We start from the raw sequence: 27,933 nt of genomic DNA on the forward strand, positions 1-27,933 counted from the left end.
ATTTCATTGCCCGCAACCCATCTGCCAAAAAGCTGCACGCCATCATCCAGCAGTTTACGCTGGCCCGCGTTGACTACCGCGAGGCGGCCTGTCTAAAAGCGCTCATCCTGTTCCGCTCGGACCACGCCAGCCTCTTCTCGGGCCACGAGATCCTCCTCCTGCAAGACCAAACCATCAGTCTGCTACACGAAAAGTGCGGCGGCGTTCGGCTGGGCCATCTACTTCTACTTCTGCCCGGAATCAAAGCGGCCGCCAACGGGAAAGTCTTACAAGAAATGCTGTTCCGAAAAACCATCGGCGAAGTGGCCATCGAGCGATTGCTGGTGGATCTGATGAAGACCTAAGCGGAGCATCAACATTCGCCAAAGGGATCGTTCGGAATAGGTTCACACTACTGTCTAGTCGTATGTTTTATGTGATTCAACAATAAAGATCTATTATGGTATCAATGTATAGCAATAAACACAACATTCCACGCCAATACTCACCCTAATCGATCTTTTCTTGTTTTACGGATTTTGTGCATGCCTTACGATGTTTCAGCACTTCAATCGCGGAAAGATATAGTGTCTTTTCACAGACTGGGCAATCGAGACGCTTAGAGTTGGGTTTCTGTTGTCCACTGGTCGTTGGGGTAGCTGGTTCTGGCTCTGATTGGACAGAACTTTGTACACAAACTGAAATAATAATTTGGGAGTCAGTTTATTTTTTAAGAGTTTCAATGAAGTAAATTACCCATTTTGTGCTGCAACTTCTGCAGACCGGTGATGTTGTACGAGCAGTTACAATTCGGACATTCCCAATCGGTGGAAACAATCTCGTCATACATGGCTAGGCTCCACTCCGTTTCCGTGAGGCTGTGATAATATTAAAAACAACAAACAATTTATTTGATCATCGATTAAAATAGAGTAGTTCTCTCCGTTGGCACATGTTTAGTATACTTTTCACTGTATTTTTTTATGAAGCTTCGACCTTGTATTCCTTATGTCAAAATAAATCATTTTGCATCATTTTTTCCATGCAAGACTTCATACAATTTTGAAAGTCTGATTTTACAAAGATTTTTTTAGTCATATTGCATGATTATTTGACCGATTCTTAGCGAAGCTACACCAAAATGTCACATTTTTCAATTTTCAATCTGATTTTTAATATGAAAAAAATCATTTTTATTATGATGCAATAATTGCAATGTGCTTTAAATGCGTTTTTTACCTTAAAAGCCAAGAACATTGACCAAAAGTGGTCTGCAAGCCATTATACGGGAGAGGAGTTTTTTCATAAATCTGCTCCTTTCGTTGTCCCGTCACGAAAAGAAATGGCTGGCAAAAACTCAAATTTTATCTAATTCTTTCAGTTCAAGGAGCAAAAGATTCGTTTTTTAATTTGTGATAATGTGTAGAAGAGCAAAAGATTTTAAAAATCAAACTGGCAAAACTGTAGCGATTTTTGTAGTGTGCCTTTTAAAAGTCCAGTTTTACGATGTTGTCCCGTCACGCTACATTTTTATTTCAGGGGAAGCACAGGTACTTTATGGTTCATTCTGCATGATATTTCTTTGTATGAAAATCAATTATCTTTCCAAATATGTAATAACATTGGGGGGTTTCTTCTTTTATTTTGCCACTACAGCCAAAACGCTGAAAAAAAATTGGATTTTTTTTAAAAGGAGACGAAGAATCGGTCATTTAAAAAAAATAATGTGTTTTTTGAAAATGTCAGCACATACATTTTTTAAAAGATCATTTTCAAAAATAAATCGAATTAGCAATCGAAAAGTATTTCCATTATTTGATAAAATGTTCCGTTAGCGTGATCCGGTTTGCAAAAAGAAAATCACGTATCATTCTGCACATTAGTTGGTCGATTCTGCATGAAAAAAATCAATTTTCAATCAATTTAGGCGTTTTGGGGGTTCAAAACCAGGCCCTGGTAAACATTTCAGCAAAATCGGTGCAGATTTAGCGATGTTGTAGAACAAAATGACAACTTTTGTGATTTTTGGCAGAAAATTATTTTTTAATACAAAAAGGCCACTTTGTTCTAACGGTACAACGATCAGAAATCACTCACTCATTGCCGAGCGAATCTTTGCTGACTGGAGCGCGACACCATTCGCGAGCGAATACGATCCGCTAGCTGCCAGTGTCTTTGTCAATAGCTTCACCCAGCGAAACAAATACATTGTGAATATCTTTATTTATTCCGTCCATCGACCCGAGTCTCAAGCGAATATGTTTAGAGAGGAGAAAATCTAAAAAATGCCGCTCTTTTGGTCACCAGGGCGCCCAAAAAGATGCCTGCTTTGATTGAAAATAGAACACCCGAAATTGTTTTATCGGTTTTCATACAAAGTCAAAAACATAAAACCAAAGATTATTGAAAAAAAAACGTCATCAGAACCGTAACGCCTCGTCTCCAATAAACAAAAATTGATCACCTCAATTGATGGTTTTTTTTCGCGAGAAATTTCTTTTTTGTTTCGAAAAAAAAAATACAATATGTTTTTAACCCTCTAACGCCCAGAGCTGTTTGCTTATCGTAAAAATAGTAAATGGCTTAATTTTGGTACAATAATGCAGGAAATACTTTACTTTGACCCACAAACATCGAATTGAGGCAAAAAAGTAGAATTTGAAGTGGTGCACCAGAGCACCATCAGGAAGATGAGCAACTTTTTTTACCACAAAATCTCGTTTTCTTCAAATCTATTGGTTCATTTGTTTGAAAACGCTTCGAAATGTGTTAAAAACTACTTATTCTTTGCTGTAAGACCATATTTCTGAAGTATTAACTACAAATTCTAAAATCTCTGCATTTTCAGGTTTCTTTGATTGGCTCATTCAAAACCCACAAACAACCATTTTCATGAAAAATGAGGAAAATAATAAAATTATCGGTCTAATAACAATGTTTTGTCTTGTTTATGAATAGTCAAAACGTTTATAAACTTTTGTTTTGATAAAAATAAGCTATTTCTGTAATTTAGAAAAAAGTGCTCCTGAATATTTAGTTGCTCATATGCCTAGGTGGTGCTCTGGTGCACCAAATGAAAAAGGTTGAAAAACACTTAAAACCGGTCCAAACTCACAATGTTATTCACAGGGTTCTTGTCCAAGGTTCAAATGATAGCAAAACATTTTTGTTTCATAAAATTTTGTGTTTGGTTTTTTACGGGCTTTCGAAAACAGGTCTTATTTATTTCCCTAAAATTGGCCCATTTTTGTTTACATTTCACACTGTAACTTTGCTTGTGCTTAACCAAATTTGATGAAATTTGGGGAGATGTTAGTATACATTCTACATGAACACCTGCAACTTAAAGCATCATGAAAAGTTGTGTCAGTTCCGAGATATTTGAGTTCAAAGTTTTGGTGCTCTGGAGTAACCATGGGCGTGAGAGGGTTAAGGGGTTACATACATTTAAGAAATCATAAAATTTCATAATTCAGAAAATTTATTGAATCCTCTGAAAAGATGATTTTCAATCACTCCTGAAAGTTTCATCAAGATATTTCATGAATAAACTGTGTTAGAGGCGATTTTAACTCAAAATTTTGCCATGCGCAAAGCGGACTGTCAAACTTTGTTTGCGTTTTTCTCTAAACGCCGAGTTGATTTACGGGTGCCACGATATCTCGAGATGGGATGGACCAAATTGGCTGAAATTTGAGGTGAAGACTCTTCAGACATATCCCGTGTGCATGACGAAGCCCGATTCTAAAATTTTACTTAAAAAAATACAAAAATCAAAAACTAACGATTTTTTATATGAAAAACATACAAATATTTTTATCTTTTTTTTAAATAAACTTTTTAAAATTCGGCCTTCGTCATGCACACAGGACCGGTTTAACGAGTCTTCACCAAAATGTTGAGCCGATTTGGTCAAGGCAGTGTTGAGATATCGTGGCACCCGTTTTTTTGAAACTGCTAACTTCAACTAGCTATATCTCGACAATGATACACCCAAATGTCTTCAAATTTGTTTTGATAATAGATGAAAATGTATATTTTAATGCAATGAAAATAGATTGAAAATAAAATTAAGTGTGTGCTCACACCAACCTCTGACTTTTTTGTTGATGTACATGTATGTAACCCCTTAAACGAGCCCAAACATGCTAACTAACATGCTAATCAATGGAGAAAAAAAGCATTTCAGATTGTTTTCAGTTGATTAGACTTCTATTTCTATTTCCATTGACATTTTTATGTTTTTTGAAACGCTTTTTGCGACTGATAAGCTAATGGTTTAATTTTAAATTAAAAATGTGAAAAACAATCAATAAAAGTGACTGGAAAATTATGAAAAATAAACAAATAGCCAATGCCTTGGAAATTGAAGCATAACTTTAAAACTACAAACAAAAAACTAAAACTAAATAAAATAAACGCATTTTACAATACTAAAACTGAACGAAGAAAACCATTAAACAAGAGAAGAAAAGTTTTTCGCAGAAGAAAGGTTGCTAAAAATTACCATCTGAAAATTGAAAAACTAAAAAAACAGAATAAAAGTTTTAGGCCGTGAAGGCTAAATAACTATACAAGTTTTGTGTATTGTGAGAAGTATTCAAAAGATATATGACAAAATGAAGTTAATTTTATTCTGTATCGAAAAAAATGTGTGTTACTGATTTTTACACATTATTTCAGGTAAAACTCCACAAAAAGAGGTAATACTCAACCTTAAAGTTGTTCAACCTTCCAAATTTCAACTTGTTGTGTAATCCAAGTCAATCTAAACATTCCTATAATTGCACTGTCGGCCAGCGAGTATTAGATTGGACCACACTCAAACACAAGAAAAAAGCTCTTACACAAAACAATCCTAAATCAAAGATATTGCAAATTTTGCACCTAATTCGGCGTACAGCCAGAAAATATGCACACATCAAAATTCACACCCCCTCTCCACCCCGCTTGCCTACTGTGGTGTGTGTCTAGGATAAAAGCTATCATCGATTTGCAGCGTAGCTTTCGGGTGTGTGTCTTAGACAGTTATTTTCTGCTGTAGTTTGAGGTGTGCACATTTGTGAAGAGCTTTCCACAACTTGCACGATTGTCTAAAAATCTTTGCAATCTGCAATCTTATCAATCAATAACTTACCACCCGTACACGATATTCTCCGTGATGTGCACCCCTCCTTTGGTCTCGTTCGCCACCGCAACGAACCCGTCCGCAAACGGGTTCGGGTCCACTTCGATGGCCTCCTCACCAAACGACGGCCCTTTATACATGGTTTTCACATCCGCCGGAAGCATCCTCCTAACCGTGTAGCACACCTCGGTGTTCATAAACTGTGCCAACTCAGCCCACAGCTCGTAGTTCATCTGCTCAACCGTTTTCCCGCGCTCCTCCTTTGTTAGCTCGGAGTCCGCCGTTTGCGTGAGGACCTTCAACTTCTCCGCCAGCATCCGGTTCCACAGCCGACGCAGGTTGGACGCCTTCAGGAGCAGCTGCTGGCCACTTTCTGGGGATGGGAAGTCCACGCACAGCCACGCGTCACAGATGAGCCGGGAAAAGGTCAGGTTGGTATCGATCGTGTGGGCGAACAGGAGCAACGTTTGAGCTGCCGGCATCCGGAGCGTGTTCATGAGGTAGGTTTTGTTCGTTTCGAGCAGCGTTAGATAGCAGAGCAGTTGGTGGCGGGAGCTGAGCGGCTGGCGAGATTTGTACAGTCCGGCCTTTTCGATGATGTCGTGCTCGTCCAGCTGAAGAATCTGGTGATTGTTGCCAAAGTAGCCCATCGGGTGGAGCGTCGCGTACGGTTTTGCATTGGTGTGGAAGAACTGCTCCGTTGGACCCTGGAACAATGGAATAACAAGTTAGAATTGGGTCAACTTGACTCCATGAAGTGAGTTTTACCTTGCAATAGTTGTAGTCATCTGCGATGGCAACCTGTGGATACAATCCACTAACCAGGATCAGCTTCAGCGTCATCAGATCTCTGTAACTACACGCCGTAGCCCCCGAAACCAACTCATCCAGCTTGGACGAATCGTGACTCAGCCGGAACTCCACATCCCTAATATCAACCTTCCCGTCGTCCTCCTCCCCATCCTCCAACCCCCACGGATCCGACTTCAGCAACTGCCGCTTCCGGGGCGCTTCCATACGGTGCGCCTTCCGCAGTTCCTTCAGCTGCTTCAGCTCACCGTGCCGAATGGCCCGCTCCGAACTGGTCAAGTTCTCCTCGCCGGCCGCCTCCATCAGTCCGCAGTCCTGCAGCAGATCCTGGAACTGGCGGCGCAGCTTGGTTATCTCGTAGAAACGCTGCTCCTCGAGACCCCGCCGACGGCACCAGCTCTTGGTGTTTTCACGCTGATCGTCCCCCCTCCGGTAGTCCACCCGGCACTGCTTCAGCTCGAGCCACTCCTTGTACGCGTTCAGCAGCGTGATCGGATCGCCGTGGTCCGATTCGAGGGTTTTGCGGGCGCGCTGGAATGAATGTCAAATTATAAGCACACTATGTAGCATGAAGAGTTAGGTGTCACGTAACAGGTAATCAGTTCCCGAGTGGGCAGGTTAGATCAAATGACGTCAGTATGCTTTTAAATGATCATAAATTCAAATTCCACGAAGTTTGACATGTCGCATGATAGGGTAACTTGCATATTTCATAAGTGTCACCAAGTGCCCACCGGTAGTCGGTTCCGGAGAGGCCAGGTTTGATCAAAAGACGACGGCTTGTATTTCAATCGTCATAATTTTCAATGTCACGAAGTTTGACATGTCGCATTACATAGTTTCTTACATAGTCATGATTTGTCCCCTGTGGCCATCGGTAGCCGATTCCGGAGTGGCCAGATTAGATCAAATTATTTCGGCATGTCTTTTGATTGTCATAATTTCAAATTTGACGAAGTTTGACATGTCGCATCATAGAGTTTCTTGCAGATTCAGAAAGTGTCCTCTGGTGCCTACCGATAGCCGATTCCTAAGTGACTAGGTTAGACCAAAGGACACCGGCATGATCTTAGAAGTTCACAACGTTCTATTTCACGAAGTCTGTCAAAAAGTGTCGCCTGTGGCCACCGGTAACCGATTCCAAAGTGGCTATATCATTTGTGAAGAACTACGATATCTCACCTCACACTCCGGCTCCCGATACGCTCGATTCGTGAACGGAGACTGCACGCTCAACGCTGCGGCCAGCGTCAGCACCGGCTGAAGCTGCTGGAACACGCAACCCATCAGCAGCATCTTCCCGATGCTGATGTCCACCGGAATCCGTGCCAGTGCCTTGCCCAGCGGCGTCAGCTTCTCATCGTTGGTCAGCGCTTCCTGAAACGATAGGAGCGATCTTTGTATGGATCAGTCACCCTAACCTACTCAACCCACTTACATGATGCTTCAAGTTCATAATGGCGTTCTCGATGTTGTCCGCCGGAGGCGGCTCCACGAACGGGAACATCCGCGAGTTCGGCAACCCCATCGATATCATCTGCAGCAGCAGCGACTCCAGCGGAACCTTCAGTATCTCCGCCGTCGTGTACGCCTCAAAGTCCTGAAACTGTTTCTCCGAGTACAGCCGGTAGCAAATGCCCGGACCCGTTCGCCCAGCACGACCCTTCCGCTGCTCCGAGGAAGCCTTCGATATCCAGAACTCCTTCAGGCGCTGCATCTTCGTGGTCGGATCGTAGCTCATCTCCTTCACCTTGCCGGAATCGATTACGAAGCGAATCCCGTCGATCGTTACCGACGTTTCCGCAATGTTGGTCGAGATGATGCATTTGCGACTGCCTTCTGGCGCGTAGTCGAACACCTTGTCCTGCTCGGCGATCGAGAGCGTACTGTGCAGCGGGAGAATGATCCAGTTTTTGTTCTTCTCGGCGTACTCTTTGGCGGCGTCCACGATCGTGGTGATTTCGTTGAGACCGCTCAGGAATATCAGCACGTCACCCTTTTCGGTTGGTGGATACTTTTGATCGATCAGCTGCATGATCTGGAGGTACGGATCGGGACTGATGCGATCACTTGTCTTGGATTTCTTGCTCGTACCAGCACTCAACAGGGACACGTCCTGAATCTGAGGCATATAGTGCAGCTTGATGGGGAACAACCTTCCCGGAACTTCGATGATCTGAGCCTTCTCATCGGCAAAGTAGTCCCCGAACAGTTTGATGTTGATCGTGGCTGACATGAGTACCAACTTCAGATCTGGTCGAGCTCTTATCAGACACTTTGTGATCCCCAGAAGAAAGTCTCCATGCAAGTGACGCTCGTGGACCTCGTCCAGCAGAATCACTGAATACTGCGATAGCTTCTCCTCGGTAGACAACTGTCTCAACAGCAGACCCTCTGTAATGAACAAAATGCTCGTCTGCTGACTCTTACTCCGCTCGAACCGGATCTGATACCCGACCTGAGTTCCGTACTCGCACAACATCTCATGCGCAACTCGCTTCGCCAGCGAAATACAAGCGATCCTCCTCGGCTGAGTGCAGGCGATTTTGTCAAACCCAGCATGGAACAGATACTGCGGCACCTGGGTACTCTTCCCGCAGCCCGTATCCCCAGCCAAGATCACAACCTGTTCATTCTGCACCGCTGCAACGATCTCATCCCGATGTTTCGCTACCGGCAGATTCGCTTGCGCTCGCCGCAACTTCCTCAACTTGTTAAACCGTTCCTTCTGCCGAAAGTCCAAGTAGTGAACCACAATCTGCAGAAACTGTCGCAACTTCAGCTCACCGATCTTCCCACTCTGATCACAGTGTTGCAACCTGCTGAACAACTCCTCGAACGGCACTGTCAACGTCAACGCCGTACTGAACGCCTTACTGTACCGTCCCTCAATGACGTCTCCCGATCGCAACTCCCTCGCATCTACCGGTTCCGGCAGAATGCACTGTCCGGACTTTTTTAGCAAAGCCTCATACTTGTTGACAAACAACCAGAAGTCGTGTTGATCGCACACAATCTGATCCCGACTGCAGTACCCAAGCAGAACTCGATTCAGCGCCGCTTTGTGATCCAGGAAGGAGAAATCTACCAAATTAGTTTGCTCCACCTCTTTCGGTGGCGATCTTCGTCTCGATGAGGGACTCGTCGATCGTTCCCGACTCTTCACGGCAGCAAGCTGCGAGCTCTGCCCCCAATAGCTTGCTTCCACCTTCGGAGATCGAGACCTCCGACGCGATCCCGAACTACTCCCGGAACCTCTCTCAAAAGATTCACTCTTGATCGCATCGCGATCGGGAGATCTAGAACGCGATCGCTGCCTGCGGCGAGATGATCGTGAGCTCGACTGGCTTTCACTCTTCACACGGGACGGTGTCCGATAGTCAGCGCTGGACGAATCCGTGAGATAACTTTGCTCCCAGTAGCTGAGACCGGGTGGGGCAACTTTTGGCGGAGATGGTGAACGGAGTCGCTTCTTGTTTGCTTCTTGATAGCTCGTTTGTGAGCGATCTGACCGGTGATCGCGCCTGGAAGACGACGGTTTTGGGTCGTCTTTGCATTGGTACTGTTGCTCCCAATAACTCATGGTCTGAAGATAAAGTAAGAAGAATGTGGGTTGTTTAAAGCTCTGAAAGGTGTGATTCCCGGTCGGCCATTTGGCAGCCATGTTTGTTAAAAAAACATTCAAATCTTGATTTAGAAAGTATCAATCATAAAATGGTTTTCTTTGTAGTGTTGTTAGAAGCATTTTACAAGTCGTGTTTTTTTATCATTTCAATTTGATATTTCTGGACCCTGAATTGGGTCCTAAAATTAAGATTAAATTTATGATATCATTGTTCACAACGATAAAGCTAATTTTTCTGATTACTGTGACCCTTTGTACGACCGCAAAGGATTTAAAATTGATTTTTGATTAAATTTTTAAAAATTAACATCGCGGCCTTTCTCGACAGAAAACGTCTTATTTTACCGCTTGTTCTAAGGGGACCATAGTTGATCCACAGACAAACAGACGGGACACTCGAGTTCGGAACCATCGTTCTTCAATAACCGAGCCAAAACTGTTATTTCAAATGCAATTTAGCTTCGGCATCCACTCACCCGGCGCTGATGGCGCTGCTGTCGTGTCTTTCCTCAGTGTGTGTAATGTGTTTTTGTTGTTGTAAAGTTGAGCGTGAGCACGTGGCAGCAAATGAAAACAAAACAAAATATGATGGAATTCAGGAATTCTAACGGTGATCCACAATCCAGGCTTTGCGGGACAAGATTGGAGCAGTTTCGACCAGGGTCAGATGAGCGGCTGACTAGCGAGGACATACCCTTTGCCCCACTATTAACCCGGTAGGCCTGCCGCTGCCGAGGCTGCTGATGAGGCGTCCGCTACTGCGGAGGAAGCCAGATTCTGTGGTGAAGTCATCTCCTTCGGAGCAACCTTGGAGCAACCTGCTTATCCTTCATGGAATGCTGCTCAGATTGCTGCTGCTGGTCGTCCTTTTGGCGATGTTGCGTCGATCGTGAGCGCCACTCAATCTTCATCCACAGTTGTTCTGTTTTGATGTAGGTAAGAGTTTGCGGCAGCGTTTTTTGGAATCTTTGTGACTTTTTTCATCTCATTCGGCACTTTTTGCTGTTTAACGCAACTTAACTGCGCCGTGGACACGTTTCCCGCGGATGTTCCGAAACGAAACGCGGATGCTGGCGTCGCCGTGATTTGGTGGTTTGATGAAGGACGATGAATTTCAAAAATTATTTGTATGGAGAGTCACGTCTGTTTATCTGTGGTTGATCCATTGAAAAAAAATGTAGTTTTGTCAATTTATCTCTTTTTTTTTGCATTAAAATGAGAAAAAGTGATCAGAAATGTTTTTCAACGTTGTGCACAAAAATTTACAAATTTACAACATCATTGACCCAAGAGTGAATGACACCATCTACGAACTTAACGGAAGTAAAGATATCAAGCATTCACAATTTTAGTGGACAGAACCAGAATTTGGGCAATTCAGGTGTAAAACTTCACCATCCTAAAAAAAATTATATGTTTATACACGAGTACAACTGAAAATTAGTTAATTAGTAAATACACAATTAAGAAATTCAATTATCAAAAATTATAACATTTAAGATTTTTTCCATTTGATTCATTTAAAAAAATCCTGTTTCAACAAATTTCAGGCAAAATTTTGACCTTTTAACATTTTTACCTAAAATTTATATGTATTTTGTTAAAAAGCTAATAAACTTAGTTAACTAAATAAAAACATTGATTTATTTTTCATAAAAATTATAGTAGCAACCTTATTGATGGTAGATTTAACGTGCACATAAAATTTGAACACTTTAAATCAGATTTTAATAAGAAAAACTATGACTGTTATAGCCACCCCAGAATTCAAAATAAGAATTTAGAACGCAACTTTTTTTTTTAAACAGCAAAAAAACATTTTTTTAAAATAGTACAGGGACCTTGTGTGGCCTATCCCACTACATGTTTTAATAATAAAAAATAATTATAGTCTTGAGATTAAGCTCACCAGCTGGAAAATACTCCAAAAATAATATGAAATCCTATCAATGTCACCCCGGTTTACGGTAAATACACAATTTAATAATTCAATAATAAAAAAATAAAACATTTCAGATTCTCTTATTGTTGATTTTTTATTTTATCTGTTTTATAACCTCTTGAATGTGTGTGTGTGTGTGTGTGTGTGTGTGTGTGTGTGTGTGCAACCAACCAAACGGGACCACGCGGTCGCTTCTTACAAATTGAGTTGTTTCCATGTATTTATAAATCTTCATTCTATACATACAAATAAGGGACCATCCATAAACCACGTGGACACTTTTTGAGAATCTGTTACCCCCTCGTGGACAATTGTCCATACAAAAAAACTTTTTTGTATGGATCGTGGACAATCGCCATACCCCCCCCCCCTAAAGTGTCCACGTGGTTTATGGATGGTCCCTAACTCGCATAGGCATTTGGAAGGTGTTAGCTCTGCCGAGCTTCGGTGACCCATTTCTACGCTGGCTAGCCGAGCGCGAGGTCCCTCAGCTTTTATCGACAAGCCCCGCCCTGAAGAACGTTTGCACCAATCGGGTTCAAACGTTATTTAGAACTTCCGAACCCTTGTCAAATGGACAAGGACCCAGCGCGTATATAGTTTGATAGTAACAGTATTCCTAATTCCAGGCGTCGCTCACCAAGCCGTGATGGCCTAGTGGTTAGCATTTTTGCTTACCAATCCAAAGGACGGGGGATCGAACCCCGACTCGGGCGACTTTGATTTTTCGTTCATGTTCAGTGTTTCAAGATTAATATTTCCTATACTTTCTCGTTGGGAGCAGATGGGAATCGAACCCAGGACCATTCGCTTAGAAAGCGAACACCGTAACCAGTCAGCCACGGCCGCTCCTATCTGTTTTATAACCTCTTGAATTATTCAAAAATATATAAATTCAATTGTGAATAAAAAAAATGCAATATCTTAAAAAAAAAAATAATTCAGTCATTTAATGAATTTATTAAATATTTTTCAAAAGAGAAAATCAGAAAAAAATTATAGTTTTAGTATTGAATATAAAACTACCCTTTAAATATCAAAAGTACAAATATGTAAAAATTGCATGAACAGAAAATTTCATATACAGAACATATTTTCATTATTTTTACATTTTAATTATTTATGGATAGGATATCCAAAGTTCCAAAACTTAAAAAAAAAATCAAAAAAATCTCCCTTAGGCTATTTTTTTTATTTGCAATAAATGGCATTTTGAGCGCCCTGAGGCCTCCTGAGGGGGCGCTATATCTTTTTCATAAAAGCGCAGCACAAATCGGCAACTTGGCAAATTTTCAAAATGCAAAGTTTCTCTTGGGCCCTACTAAGGGCGCCAAATTGTTTAAGGGGGCGACATTTTTGGTACAGAACTTGTTAGTCGACGACTAACCTCGACTAACCTACAGCTCAAACCCTGAAAAAAATATAAAGGAAATTTTAAGTTTATTAATTTATCAGAATTCTGAAATTCCAAGATTTAAATTTCCAGAAAAACAAAAATCTTAAATTTTCAGAACGTAGAAAATTAAACAAATGAATTTTAACATTGAACTCCTATTAATTTTTTTAAAGATTCAATTTTGTATTTCAAAGATATAAAAATGTGAATATTTATTTAAAATGTCAAAAAAAAAAATAAAAAAAAATTGAACATTTTAAAACATAAAATTTTCAAAGAAATAAAGTTTGAATTTCATATTTTTGAAGATTTGTTTTAAGGTCAAAAAATACAAATTCAATATGTGAAACTTACAAATCTCAAAAACTTCTAAATTAAATTTTGTTGTTTTCGTTTTTTATATAAATTATTTAAAAACCCACAAAAAAGGGAATTTGAAAATTACAAATTAAAAAAACAAATTCAAAATATTTCCAAAAATTCTGGTTCAGAAACTGAAAAAAAACTGAAATTTTCAAGTTCGTTGCTAAATAGAAAATTTAAAATTCCAAAAATTAAAATTTTTGAAAATTTATTGTTTGACAATTTTAACAATGGACCGCTGATAAAATTTTTGGTAAAGGAATAATCGTTGACCGATGACGATTAGGATAAGAAATATAAAAAAATATATTTTTATAATTTCAATGGTCTGGCCGCAACTCAGAATGGCCACGATGTCTCGGGGAATTGTCCGACATGGATAAAACATAGAATTTTCATAAGGTGAAGCCGTTGATCATTTTTGAAGAAAATTGATCATTACTATAAAATATTCTGTATTGAGTTCAATTTAACGAATTTCAGCCAGACATGCATTGGCACTGCACTTGGTTAGCACGCGTGCTATTTTTACGGATAGCACTGCGTTTTTGATCATAGCACTCGCCCTCGCACTCTAACTTAACTGGTAACTAAGTTGATTTTTCCATTTGTTGACAAGAAAACAACGGTCACCAACATTAAAATAGTGATGCGAGTAATTTCAATCGTTTTCATCGGAAAGTTTGGTGTATTGCAAGCGTGCAAGGTTTCGAAGTGAAAGGATCATGGTTCTATTCTCTCTGAAGTGTTTTTTTTCTTCTTTCGATTACTACACGATTTATTTTTCTTTTAGATTTTCGCGGAGAAATGACCAGAGAATCAAGAAAACGGACCAGAGATTGTCCACAATTCTTAGCGCTGTCAGTTAAAATAAAAAGTTTAAAGAGAGAGAAAATAGGGTATTTGTCCCTATATTGGGCCTACTAAGCAGAGCGCACTTTTAATTTGATGAATTCTCAAAGACTGCTATTGGCAGTCTAGTTTGTTATACAAGAATAAGTTGGATTTTTAATGCTTAAGCTCGTACATTATCAACATTTTGATAAGAATACCTTATATCGCTGTAAAAGCACGAAAAACTAAAATACTTTTTGCCCCTATTTTGGGGATAATGCTCCTAGCATACGACCTTTTTTGTGCATATTTTCGGCCTACCTTCTGATTGGTTGAAATCTCGAAGCACGTGGCGAACTTTTTTGACGTACGGTTCAGCCCCAGCTCGTACAGTACAGCCGCACAAATTCGGTCGACAAATATGCTAAATCATTGTGATGTTTTAAGCCACAAATAAACATTAGAATGATTGATTTCACTTGCATTCCGTGCATAATTAGCTTGGATATGATTTATATCATTCTTTACGAGTTTTAAACATAATTAAACAATTGTTGCGTAGCCAAACAACGAGCTCGTAATATGCAAGAAAGACTGTAAAATTCGAGAAGCGCACACACACTGGCACAGTTTGTAGAATTGTCAAATGTACCGAAAATACATCCATTTCTCTCCGATATGGACGAAGCAACTTTAATTAGTTATTTTATTGATTTGGTGGCAGTTTAGTGATTGTTTTTGCAATGGGATTGTGCAACCCACCAATAAAAACACATTGCCGGTGGTTGGAGATTCGGGGGACGGCTCTCATTCATGTGCTGAGCAATGAAAACCGTGACGCTGAGTGTCAACAAGCGGTAAGCAAAAGTGGTGAATATTTTGGACCTAATGGGCACCTAACGATTTTCCAAGAAAAATGTGAAGAGTGATATATTTTTTGCTTTATTTCTAATTTAGGAGGAAAAAGTGTATGATCCTTGCCCACCAAAATGAAGATAATGACTGCATGTATCATTCTCAAGTGGCAGATCCCTGCTAGACTTGGTGAAAAGCTCAATTTCGTTGAATTAAGTTTGGTAGACCCAAAATACGTACTAGGCCCAAAATAGGGACAAATACCCTACCATGTATGGGCTCATCCCAGCCTTCAGAAGTCAATGGCCTAGAAGAACTTTAAGCGAAAAGGGCCCTTCAAGACCTGTGGGCGTTTTACAAGGTAGTTGCGCAGATAGTTTCAATTGTCCTGGCGCCAACGACAAGTAAAAAAACTAATTTCTTTGGCGTGCTATTTGGGAGTGCTTATTAATAGCACTAGCACTGTGCAACGCGTAGCATGCGTTGAACTTGGTGCAAGTGCTAAATTTGAAGTTCCAGTGCAGAGCTTGCCAATGCACGTCTGATTTCAGCACCAAAAGGAATCAGCATGTGCCGGTTGTTGCCTTCTTGAAGCCACTGAAATATTTTTTTATCTAAATCAATTGTGCTTCAAAATTTATATAATTTTGTGGCACAGTCATTGACGTCTTAGTTGGCAATCATCGATTAATGACGGTTTCCATAACTTTACAGGGAATGGGATAATCGTTACCAAAAGGAATCAGCATGTGTAGGGCACTATTCTAAACAACTTGTTGAAGGAATTTTGTCAAAATATTGAAAGCGACGCAAAATTTATATCTTTGAACGAAAAATCATGACAATGATGGAAGTCTTCACGATAATATTTAAATAAAATTGTTTGTTTTTTATTTTGAATTGTGATATAAGCATAAGCATAGGTGCCCACCCGCAGTTGCTACTCCGTTATTGACCAGGACCTCCAGAAGTTACATCCACGAGCCGTGGAAGATAAGTGGGAGCTATCTTTCCTCGCTTCGCAACTTCTCAAAGGCCCCTATCATACTGATCAATACCGGCGCCGGCCACGACCAGTGGTAGGGTCACGGGGAAGTGGATGGGAATGTTAGTCCGATACTTGAGTGATAGAGACCGCCCAATCGACTGCATCTCCGACAAAGTATCACATGAGTTTTGAGGGGGTTAGTAGATGGGTATGAGGTCAGGATTCACGAGTGGCAGTGATGTGACCATGAGCATTTTGTTTATCGGTTGAAAATTTTAAATCTTAGGCAGCCGGTTGCGCAAAGATAGATAATTGATTATTTAAAAAGTTTTTTTTATCGAACGCGTGCCAGCCGAGCAGTAGTGCTTTGGGCTGGTCTTATCAGTATATTTTTACTGTTTTTACAATTTAGATAACGCGAGCAAATTTCAAAAATAGTAAATAAATGACGCTTTACTCTTCATAAAATCGATCGATGCCAGTTGGAATACATTTTTACGATCATTAACGATGAAAATTATCGCGAAAAAACAGGACTGCGCGTCCCCAGAAGCACTGCACTTATGATGTCCAATAAGTTATAATAACCACTCACCCAAGCACACAAACAGCGACACAAAAGAAATGAAAATAAGCATGCAAAAACAAGACAGCGCGTCCGCTTGGTCAGCGCACTAATGATCTTTATTTTGAATTGTGATATTGATGAAAATGTTCCATTTTTTTTTTTTCATGCGCTATGAACGAATTATATTTATTTTGATAACCGAATTATGCTTATTGCTGTTGTAGATTTTTAAAAAATCTCTCTATATGCCATAGGTGGCAAATCTCGTTTCTCTAACTAATACGACGACTAGAATTTATATCCCAAGTATACAACAAACTCTAATTAAAAAACCACGGATAGAGCCCGATGTAGGAGAATACGAGTGAGTTTGTAAAGTCGCGAACAAGTTTTTTTTTCTTTTAAATGCTTTACATAACAAAGTGCAAACGTATAAGAAAAATGTTTCCTTTTCTCTAATATGTATAAATAGTTTAAAAGTAGTAGTTTTTGGTTCCGATTTCGCTAACTTTAAAATGTTCCACCAGGTGGATTCCCTAAGTCTGGCCGCAATAGTAAGTTTGTTAATTTCTTTTTTGTTTTGTTAAGGCAAAGAGATGTGTGTATGTTTGTGTTTGTTAGTAGTAGTACGTGTAAACAGTTTCGCTATCTATAATACTTTTGAAACAGTGTAATGAAGGTGGCAAAAGTAGAGATATTTTTACTCTTTAATTTCTCTGTTTTGAGAAATAGACTCGATTAAGTTGGTAACGTTTTCTACGATTTAAAATTGGCTTGAGCTGCTATTAACTGTAACTTGTCGAATTGTTTTCTCTAACTTGTAAATTGCAATTATGATCGATCTAACGCTAGAATGATGACGAAAGAAAGTGAACGCACGACAAAATATTTGGTACTTTTCTACAATATGGCATTTTTTTAAGAGGAAAAATGTCTGCTTCTAATCTTACTAAATATGTTGTTTAAACTACGTCACTCTTCTGTTTTATGTATTTGATTTAACAAGTTTCTGCTACAACCATAAAATTTGATGCATTTGCGTTAAATTCGATTCGATAAATAAAAGACTCCTGTTCAAAGGTACGTATTGATAAAGTCGGATTACGCGTAATGTTTAGGTCCACGGCAGAAAGTTGCTGAACAGGATCGTCCCGACGGTGGCGTACCCAGCAAAGTACACCAGGATCGCCTTCTGCTTCCAGTTCATCTGTCTAAAGTCGAGAATATCGCTCAGCTCGACGTAGTTTTCGACGTGCGTGCACGGCTCTGTTCCGTCACGGACCTGTTTCGACAGCTTCCGGATGACCTGCCGCCGGATGAAGGCCTTATCGCCGGTAAAGTACTCGGCGGCAAACCAGTACAGCAGCGGACTCGACGAGGCCAGCATTCGCGTCGTCACCTGGACGTGCACAAACAGTACGCTGAACAGCGTCAAAAACAGCGCGTGGGCGACGAACGCGAACGCGACCCGGTCGTAGTTCCGCATGCTCTTCAGCTGCTTCTTCTGCACCCGGAACAGACCGAGCCCCGCACAAAAATCCCAATTGTCGTGGATGTACTTGTACGCGTTGCTCAGCACCAGATAAATCGCGGGTAAGGCCAGTAAGAAGTTCGGTAACTGCTTCAGCTCGTAATAGTTCATAAATCCTACATCCCAATAGTGGCTTTGTACGTAAGAGTAAGATAAAGGCAAATAGTTTGAGCACCAGGGTGACGACTCCGCCGTCTTGTTCCCGGCCAGGACCAGCCCGCGGTCCAGCGCGTACTGCTTGACGTGCGCCGGAAAGCTGAACTTTTGCTCGAAGCAAAACAGATAGTAGTTGTAGACCTGCGCGATTCCGTAGTGGAAGATGATGATCATCAGGATCGAGAACAGCTTCGAGCCCATACAGATGATGGTGTGGAACGAGCTCTGGGACAGGATGCGGCGCGCGGTGAAGTACAGCAGAAAGCCGATGTTGAGCATTCCTGGGGTTGGTGGGGGAGTTGAAGGATTATGATCTGTACGAACCTACTAATAGCAGGGTGGCAATATCTTTAATTAAAAAACTAAACAAAAAAAAAATAAAATTCTACTTTGTTTAACAGGTTAAGGGTTCAGTTCTATTTTTCCAATTTTACTATTCTATTTTGCAAAACGTTTTGACATTTTTCAAAGTGGGTTCAAAAGTAAGTGTGATAAATTGCTTATTTTTTTATTTGACGTCTTATTAGCGAGTTGTGGCGTTAAAACCACGGCCAGTGTGATTTTAATAAAATTTTCAAAAAACGTTGTTTACTAAATAGCGCTAAACTATACAAAAAATAAATTAATTTTGAAGCTTCAAGAACCATTTCAAAGATTTTTTTCTTGTCTGCATATGAACTAGATCAAGGTTTCAGTCCATGGGAACTGGAGAGAGATGGTCCGGATTTTTTTCGCCAAAGCATTTTTTTAGTTTGTCTACATTGTTCGTTGCTGAATCGACCAAACTGGATGAAATTTTAAAGGTTCTAACATTCTGAATAAACCAACCAGGTTGAGCCTGCTTGCAGATAAGTTTATTTTAAACAAAAGTTCAAAATATAAAAATACCAGTTCATTAATTCAAGATGTTAAAAATTCAAAAATTAAAAAAAATCAATTCCGAAATTCTTAAAAAAATATATTCTAAAATTTTTATGTATTAAATTTTCAATTTCTTAAACTCTAAAATTCTCAAAATTCCAATAATTCAAAAAATTCTTAGATTCAAAAATTCTAAAACTTCTATAAAACTCTCAAGCTCTCAAATTCTAAAATTCTAAAATTCTTAAATTCTTAAATTCTTAAATTCTTAAATTCTTAAATTCTTAAATTCTAAAATTCTAATATTTAAAGATTCAAAGATTCAAAAATTCAAAAATTCAAAAATTCAAAAATTCAAAAATTCTAAAATTCAAAAAATTATAAAATTCTACAATTCTAAAATTCTAAAATTCTAAAATTCTAAAATTCTAAAATTCTAAAATTCTAAAATTCTAAAATTCTAAAATTCTAAAATTTAAAATTCTAAAATTTAAAATTTAAAATTCTAAAATTTAAAATTTAAAATTCTAAAATTCTAAAATTCTAAAATTTAAAATTTAAAATTTAAAATTTAAAATTTAAAATTCTAAAATTTAAAATTCTAAAATTTAAAATTCTAAAATTTAAAATTCTAAAATTTAAAATTCTAAAATTCTAAAATTCTAAAATTTAAAATTCTAAAATTCTAAAATTCAAAAATTCAAAATTCAAAATTCAAAAATTCAAAATTCAAAATTTTAAAATTTAAAATTTAAAATTCTAAAATTTTAAAATTTAAAATTCTAAAATTTAAAATTCTAAAATTCTAAAATTTAAAATTTAAAATTCTAAAATTCTTAAATTCTAAATTCTTAAATTCATAAATTCATAAATTCTAAAATTTAAAATTTAAAATTCTAAAATTCTAAAATTTAAAATTTAAAATTTAAAATTCTAAAATTTAAAATTTAAAATTCTAAAATTTAAAATTTAAAATTTAAAATTTAAAATTTAAAATTCTTAATTCTTAAATTCTTAAATTCATAAATTCATAAATTCTAAAATTCTAAAATTCTAAAATTCTAAAATTCTAAAATTCTAAAATTCTAAAATTCTAAAATTCTAAAATTCTAAAATTCAAAAATTCAAAAATTCAAAAATTCAAAAATTCAAAAATTCTAAAATTCAAAAATTCAAAAATTCAAAAATTCAAAAATTCAAAAATTCAAAAATTCAAAAATTCAAAAATTCAAAAATTCAAAAATTCTAAAATTCTAAAATTCTAAAATTCTAAAATTCTAAAATTCTAAAATTCTAAAATTCTAAAATTCTAAAATTCTAAAATTCTAAAATTCTAAAATTCTAAAATTCTAAAATTCTAAAATTCTAAAATTCTAAAATTCTAAAATTCTAAATCTCTAAAACTCTAAAATTTAAAATTTAAAATTTAAAATTCTAAAATTCTAAAATTCTAAAATTCTAAATCTCTAAAACTCTAAAATTCTAAAATTCTAAAATTCTAAAATTCTAAAATTCTAAAATTCTAAAATTCTAAAATTCTAAAATTCAAAAATTCAAAAATTCAAAAATTCAAAAATTCAAAAATTCAAAAATTCAAAAATTCAAAAATTCAAAAATTCAAAAATTCAAAAATTCAAAAATTCAAAAATTCAAAAATTCAAAAATTCAAAAATTCAAAAATTCAAAAATTCAAAAATTCAAAAATTCAAAAATTCAAAAATTCAAAAATTCAAAAATTCAAAAATTCAAAAATTCAAAAATTCAAAAATTCAAAAATTCAAAAATTCAAAAATTCAAAAATTCAAAAATTCAAAAATTCAAAAATTCAAAAATTCAAAAATTCTAAAATTCTAAAATTCTAAAATTCTAAAATTCTAAAATTCTAAAATTCTAAAATTCTAAAATTCTAAAATTTAAAATTTAAAATTCTAAAATTCTAAAATTTAAAATTTAAAATTTAAAATTCTAAAATTTAAAATTCTAAAATTTAAAATTTAAAATTTAAAATTTAAAATTTAAAATTTAAAATTTAAAATTTAAAATTTAAAATTCTAAAATTTAAAATTCTAAAATTCTAAAATTTAAAATTCTAAAATTTAAAATTCTAAAATTTAAAATTTAAAATTTAAAATTCTAAAATTTAAAATTCTAAAATTCTAAAATTTAAAATTTAAAATTTAAAATTTAAAATTTAAAATTTAAAATTTAAAATTCTAAAATTTAAAATTTAAAATTCTAAAATTCTAAAATTTAAAATTTAAAATTTAAAATTTAAAATTTAAAATTCTAAAATTTAAAATTCTAAAATTTAAAATTCTAAAATTTAAAATTCTAAAATTTAAAATTTAAAATTCTAAAATTTAAAATTTAAAATTCTAAAATTTAAAATTTAAAATTTAAAATTTAAAATTCTAAAATTTAAAATTCTAAAATTTAAAATTTAAAATTTAAAATTTAAAATTTAAAATTTAAAATTTAAAATTTAAAATTCTAAAATTTAAAATTTAAAATTTAAAATTTAAAATTCTAAAATTTAAAATTCTAAAATTTAAAATTTAAAATTCTAAAATTTAAAATTTAAAATTTAAAATTTAAAATTCTAAAATTCTAAAATTCTAAAATTCTAAAATTCTAAAATTCTAAAATTCTAAAATTTAAAATTTAAAATTTAAAATTTAAAATTTAAAATTCTAAAATTTAAAATTTAAAATTTAAAATTTAAAATTTAAAATTTAAAATTCTAAAATTCTAAAATTTAAAATTCTAAAATTCTAAAATTTAAAATTCTAAAATTTAAAATTCTAAAATTCAAAAATTCAAAAATTCAAAATTCAAAAATTCAAAAATTCAAAATTCAAAAATTCTAAAATTCTAAAATTTAAAATTCTAAAATTTAAAATTTAAAATTTAAAATTCTAAAATTCTAAAATTTAAAATTTAAAATTTAAAATTTAAAATTTAAAATTTAAAATTTAAAATTTAAAATTTAAAATTTAAAATTTAAAATTTAAAATTCTAAAATTTAAAATTTAAAATTTAAAATTTAAAATTCTAAAATTCTAAAATTCTAAAATTCTAAAATTTAAAATTCTAAAATTCTAAAATTCTAAAATTCAAAATTCAAAATTTAAAATTCTAAAATTCTAAAATTTAAAATTCTAAAATTTAAAATTTAAAATTCTAAAATTTAAAATTCTAAAATTTAAAATTCAAAAATTCAAAAATTCAAAATTCAAAATTCAAAAATTCAAAATTCAAAATTCAAAAATTCAAAATTCAAAAATTCAAAAATTCAAAAATTCAAAAATTCAAAAATTCAAAAATTCAAAAATTCAAAAATTCAAAAATTCAAAAATTCAAAAATTCAAAAATTCAAAAATTCAAAAATTCAAAAATTCAAAAATTCAAAAATTCAAAAATTCAAAAATTCAAAAATTCAAAAATTCAAAAATTCAAAAATTCAAAAATTCAAAATTCAAAAATTCAAAATTTAAAATTTAAAATTTAAAATTTAAAATTTAAAATTTAAAATTCTAAAATTCTAAAATTCTAAAATTTAAAATTCTAAAATTTAAAATTTAAAATTTAAAATTTAAAATTTAAAATTTAAAATTTAAAATTCTAAAATTTAAAATTAAAATTTAAAATTTAAAATTTAAAATTTAAAATTTAAAATTCTAAAATTCTAAAATTTAAAATTTAAAATTCTAAAATTTAAAATTCTAAAATTCTAAAATTTAAAATTCTAAAATTTAAAATTTAAAATTTAAAATTTAAAATTTAAAATTTAAAAAATTTAAAATTTAAAATTCTAAAATTCTAAAATTTAAAATTCTAAAATTTAAAATTTAAAATTTAAAATTTAAAATTCTAAAATTCTAAAATTCTAAAATTCTAAAATTCTAAAATTCTAAAATTTAAAATTTAAAATTTAAAATTCTAAAATTTAAAATTTAAAATTCTAAAATTCTAAAATTCTAAAATTTAAAATTCTAAAATTTAAAATTTAAAATTTAAAATTTAAAATTTAAAATTTAAAATTTAAAATTCTAAAATTTAAAATTCTAAAATTTAAAATTCTAAAATTTAAAATTCTAAAATTCTAAAATTCTAAAATTCTAAAATTTAAAATTTAAAATTTAAAATTTAAAATTTTAAAATTTTAAAATTTTAAAATTTAAAATTCTAAAATTCTAAAATTCTAAAATTCTAAAATTCAAAAATTCAAAAATTCAAAAATTCAAAAATTCAAAAATTCAAAAATTCAAAAATTCAAAAATTCAAAAATTCAAAAATTCAAAAATTCAAAAATTCAAAAATTCAAAAATTCAAAATTCAAAATTAAAATTTTAAAATTTTAAAATTTTAAAATTCTAAAATTTAAAATTCTAAAATTCTAAAATTTAAAATTTAAAATTTAAAATTCTAAAATTCTAAAATTTAAAATTTAAAATTTAAAATTCTAAAATTCTAAAATTTAAAATTTAAAATTCTAAAATTCTAAAATTTAAAATTCTAAAATTTAAAATTTAAAATTTAAAATTTAAAATTTAAAATTCTAAAATTTAAAATTTAAAATTTAAAATTCTAAAATTCTAAAATTCTAAAATTCTAAAATTCTAAAATTTAAAATTCTAAAATTTAAAATTTAAAATTCTAAAATTTAAAATTCTAAAATTTAAAATTCTAAAATTCTAAAATTCTAAAATTCTAAAATTCTAAAATTCTAAAATCTAAAACTCTAAAATTTAAAATTTAAAATACTTAAATTTAAAATTTAAAATTTAAAATTCTAAAATTTAAAATTTAAAATTCTAAAATTTAAAATTTAAAATTCTAAAATTCTAAAATTTAAAATTTAAAATTCTAAAATTTAAAATTTAAAATTTAAAATTTAAAATTTAAAATTCTAAAATTCTAAAATTCTAAAATTCTAAAATTTAAAATTTAAAATTCTAAAATTCTAAAATTCTAAAATTTAAAATTTAAAATTTAAAATTCTAAAATTTAAAATTCTTAAAATTTAAAATTTAAAATTTAAAATTTAAAATTTAAAATTCTAAAATTTAAAATTTAAAATTTAAAATTCTAAAATTTAAAATTCTAAAATTCTAAAATTTAAAATTTAAAATTTAAAATTTAAAATTCTAAAATTTAAAATTCTAAAATTTAAAATTTAAAATTCTAAAATTTAAAATTCTAAAATTCTAAAATTCTAAAATTTAAAATTTAAAATTCTAAAATTTAAAATTTAAAATTCTAAAATTTAAAATTCTAAAATTCTAAAATTTAAAATTTAAAATTTAAAATTCTAAAATTTAAAATTCTAAAATTCTAAAATTTAAAATTTAAAATTTAAAATTTAAAATTTAAAATTCTAAAATTTAAAATTCTAAAATTTAAAATTTAAAATTTAAAATTTAAAATTTAAAATTCTAAAATTTAAAATTTAAAATTCTAAAATTCTAAAATTCTAAAACTCTAAAACTCTAAAATTTAAAATTTAAAATACTTAAATTTAAAATTTAAAATTCTAAAATTTAAAATTCTAAAATTTAAAATTTAAAATTCTAAAATTTAAAATTTAAAATTCTAAAATTTAAAATTTAAAATTTAAAATTTAAAATTTAAAATTTAAAATTTAAAATTCTAAAATTTAAAATTTAAAATTTAAAATTTAAAATTCTAAAATTTAAAATTTAAAATTTAAAATTTAAAATTTAAAATTCTAAAATTTAAAATTTAAAATTCTAAAATTTAAAATTTAAAATTTAAAATTTAAAATTTAAAATTTAAAATTCTAAAATTCTAAAATTTAAAATTTAAAATTTAAAATTTAAAATTTAAAATTCTAAAATTCTAAAATTTAAAATTTAAAATTTAAAATTTAAAATTTAAAATTCTAAAATTTAAAATTTAAAATTTAAAATTTAAAATTCTAAAATTCTAAAATTTAAAATTTAAAATTTAAAATTTAAAATTCTAAAATTTAAAATTCTAAAATTCTAAAATTTAAAATTTAAAATTTAAAATTTAAAATTTAAAATTCTAAAATTTAAAATTCTAAAATTTAAAATTTAAAATTCTAAAATTTAAAATTCTAAAATTCTAAAATTCAAAATTCAAAATTCAAAATTCAAAATTCAAAATTCAAAATTCCAAAATTCCAAAATTCAAAAATCAAAATTTTAAAATTCTAGAATTCTAAAATTTTAAAATTTAAAATTTAAAATTCTAAAATTTAAAATTTAAAATTTAAAATTCTAAAATTTAAAATTTATAAATTCTAAAATTCTAAAATTTAAAATTTAAAATTCTAAAATTCTAAAATTTAAAATTTAAAATTCTGAAATTCTAAAATTTAAAATTTAAAATTTAAAATTCTAAAATTTAAAATTTAAAATTTTAAATTTAAAATTTAAAATTCTAAAATTTAAAATTCCAAAATTTAAAATTTAAAATTTAAAATTTAAAATTCTAAAATTCTAAAATTCTAAAATTCAAAAATTCTAAAATTCTAAAACTCTAAAATTCTAAAATTCTAAAATTCTAAAATTCTAAAATTCTAAAATTCTAAAATTCTAAAATTCTTAAATTCTAAAATTTTAAAATTCTAAAATTTTAAAATTCTAAAATTCTTAAGTTTTTGTTATTGTTATTGTAATGATTGTTTATTTGTGACGAGAGCCTGTTAGTTTACAACTTTTTATCAGGTTAAGGAGGTAGGTTTTTAACTTTTAAAAAGAGATAGCAATATTTTTACATTTTTCATATAAAAAATCGTCAGTTTTTGATTTTTATATTGAATTTAGTGAATTATGAAATTTTCTGATTTCCTACATGTCACCCCTTAAATCTTTCAATTCCATTTCTTAAACGTCAAAATACGAAGCCTTGAGGAATACAAATTTCAAGCAGAGTTTACGATTGTTCAATAAATTCCCAAGTTATACGCTCATGTGGCCACCCTGCTCTAAACTAGTAATCGCAAAAATTCTACTCACCATTCGACCGGCACAGGATGCTCAAGCTCAGCGGGATCGTGATGAACACCGAGTTGATATCGTCGATGCACTGGGCCATCACGCTGAACGACAGCCACGAGAACAGCGCCTCGGTGTACGGCGCCGTGAAGAAGATCGACGCCGGATTGAAGCAGAACAGTATGACGGCCAGTTCGCTCTTTTTCTTGTTCCCCAGCACCAGATTGCTCAGCTTGTAAAGGGCTTTGGCGGCCAGCACGAAGCACACCAGGTTGAGCAGCACGGCCAGCACAAGCGAGAGTTCGCGGTACGTGATCATCGGGGTGCTTCCCCCGAGCGTGCTGGTGGCGATCTTGATGATGAAGGGGAACAGCGGGAAGAACGCGAGCGTGTTTTCGTACGAGTAGCCGTACTCGGAGATGTGCAAAAAGTACTGGCCGTCCCAGCGGTGCAGCCCGCCGAGGAAGAAGTTGACCGCGCCGTCCAGTTTGGCGGGGGCGGCTTCCGGGTCGCGCGGGGCTACGAACACGCCGGCATCGTGGTCCGGGACGAGGTGGTTCGATATTACTTGCAGGGTGATTACGCCGAGCCGGCTAAGTAGCGCCAGGGACGTTATCGATATGTGCCACGTGCTGGAGGAGGAGGGCGTCGATGGGGTTTTGGTCTTTTTAGGACTGCTTGAGCTGTGATTGTGCTGATGTTGGTGGTTTTGGTGCTGTTTTGTGCTGGTGTTGCCGGCGGGAGGCTGCTGGTTTTTGGTCGCTTTGTTACTCATTGTAAATAGCTGTTTGTGTGGACACTTGCACGCGCGGTTTAAAACTTTTTACTGTCGGATTTGATTAAATTTTGTGATATCTGTTTTCGGCTTGGTTTCACAATTTTGGAGCACGCGGGTTGAGGCAACGTTTACATTTGCTGTTGGATCCTAAAACGAGGGAGATATTTGAAATTTAGTTTTATGTTTCAGTTGGAAAAAAGTCTTTATCAGAAGAGATATTAAAAAGTAAATTTTAGGATCCAACAGAAAAGTATTGCTCGTTGACAGAGGCAACAGATAAGTAAGCAACGATAAAATAAAATGTATGGAAGGTGGGGCCTGGACAAAAAGTTTCTGAATCAGTAAGGTAGACTGCAATTTTACCTTTTTGTCAAAATACAGTAATAAGTTTGATCGATGACCTACTTTATTTGTTTCTGCACACATCAGTTTAAAATGTACTGACTAAATGATTTTCTTATTTCTTTAAAACAAAATGTTACACATAAACGGAAACGAAGATGAAAAAATTGTTGAAAATATTTTTTTTTTCGAATTTTCAATCTCAAAAATAAAGAACTCATTCCCAGACACAACATAAACAGAGCACGCCCCACACCAACCCGCCCCCTGCTGCTACTCGCAAAAAAGCCACCCACCCACTCCCACTGGGGAGTGTTTTCCTTTCAGCTTGCAAATTTTCCATTTTGAGATCTACCAAATTAAAGAAAAGTCCACTTACCTTTGAGATAGTTTTCTTCGGCAATGGCGACTGATTGAGGTGTGTTTTTCTACCGTTTCACAAGAAGGCAATCGCGCCCTTCACATTTGAGCCATCAACAAACGAAACCGGGGCCAATTTGCTGCGGGAAAATGGATAAAACTAAGGTTTTCAACTTTTTGTGTTTGACAGGTGCAAATTTTGTTGTTTTTTCGTGGGGTGCGAGCTAAGAGAGGATTTGGACAAGATGCTGGATAAGGGTTTAGTCCGACAAAACAATTTACCGAGAAATTGAAAGTGCAACATGGAGTTAAACTTTCTGTCAAGCTGCTGTGAAGTTTACCATGACAGCTGCGAAAGTTTAACTCCATGTTACCGGCTCACATCTCTCTTTTGAATTTCTCGATATATTGCACTAACACTAAAATGCAGAAAT

The 27,933-nt window shown here is 32.9% G+C and overlaps 3 protein-coding genes across 4 annotated transcripts in view; 1 reads left to right on the top strand and 2 right to left on the bottom strand.

The window, feature by feature from the left end:
* The window catches only part of LOC6051690 (nuclear receptor subfamily 2 group E member 1), a 36,909-nt gene extending 36,416 nt beyond the window's left edge, over positions 1-493 (top strand). For both annotated transcript variants that reach the window (XM_001868052.2, XM_038259911.1), the window contains exon 5: positions 1-493. In XM_001868052.2, the coding sequence (XP_001868087.2) occupies positions 1-344 (344 nt within the window). In that variant the 3' untranslated portion in view covers positions 345-493.
* On the bottom strand, positions 406-27,655 carry LOC6051691 (probable ATP-dependent RNA helicase DHX34). The gene is made up of 7 exons (XM_038259909.1): positions 27,519-27,655; positions 7,356-9,503; positions 7,100-7,294; positions 5,876-6,448; positions 5,117-5,814; positions 736-857; positions 406-677 (listed from the first exon to the last, which is right to left on the bottom strand). The coding sequence occupies exons 2-7, from the start codon at positions 9,498-9,500 to the stop codon at positions 490-492; spliced, it is 3,921 nt and encodes a 1,306-aa protein (XP_038115837.1). The 5' UTR covers positions 9,501-9,503; positions 27,519-27,655; the 3' UTR covers positions 406-489.
* LOC6051694 (GPI mannosyltransferase 2) lies at positions 17,060-27,657 on the bottom strand. The gene is made up of 3 exons (XM_038259910.1): positions 27,519-27,657; positions 26,041-26,944; positions 17,060-18,456 (listed from the first exon to the last, which is right to left on the bottom strand). Exons 2-3 carry the CDS (start codon positions 26,792-26,794, stop codon positions 17,603-17,605), a joined length of 1,608 nt encoding a protein of 535 aa, XP_038115838.1. The 5' UTR covers positions 26,795-26,944; positions 27,519-27,657; the 3' UTR covers positions 17,060-17,602.
* Between the last annotated feature and the right edge of the window lie 276 nt (positions 27,658-27,933).

This window comes from Culex quinquefasciatus, chromosome 3 (genome assembly GCF_015732765.1).
Source record: "Culex quinquefasciatus strain JHB chromosome 3, VPISU_Cqui_1.0_pri_paternal, whole genome shotgun sequence".
Lineage (NCBI taxonomy): Eukaryota > Metazoa > Arthropoda > Insecta > Diptera > Culicidae > Culex > Culex quinquefasciatus.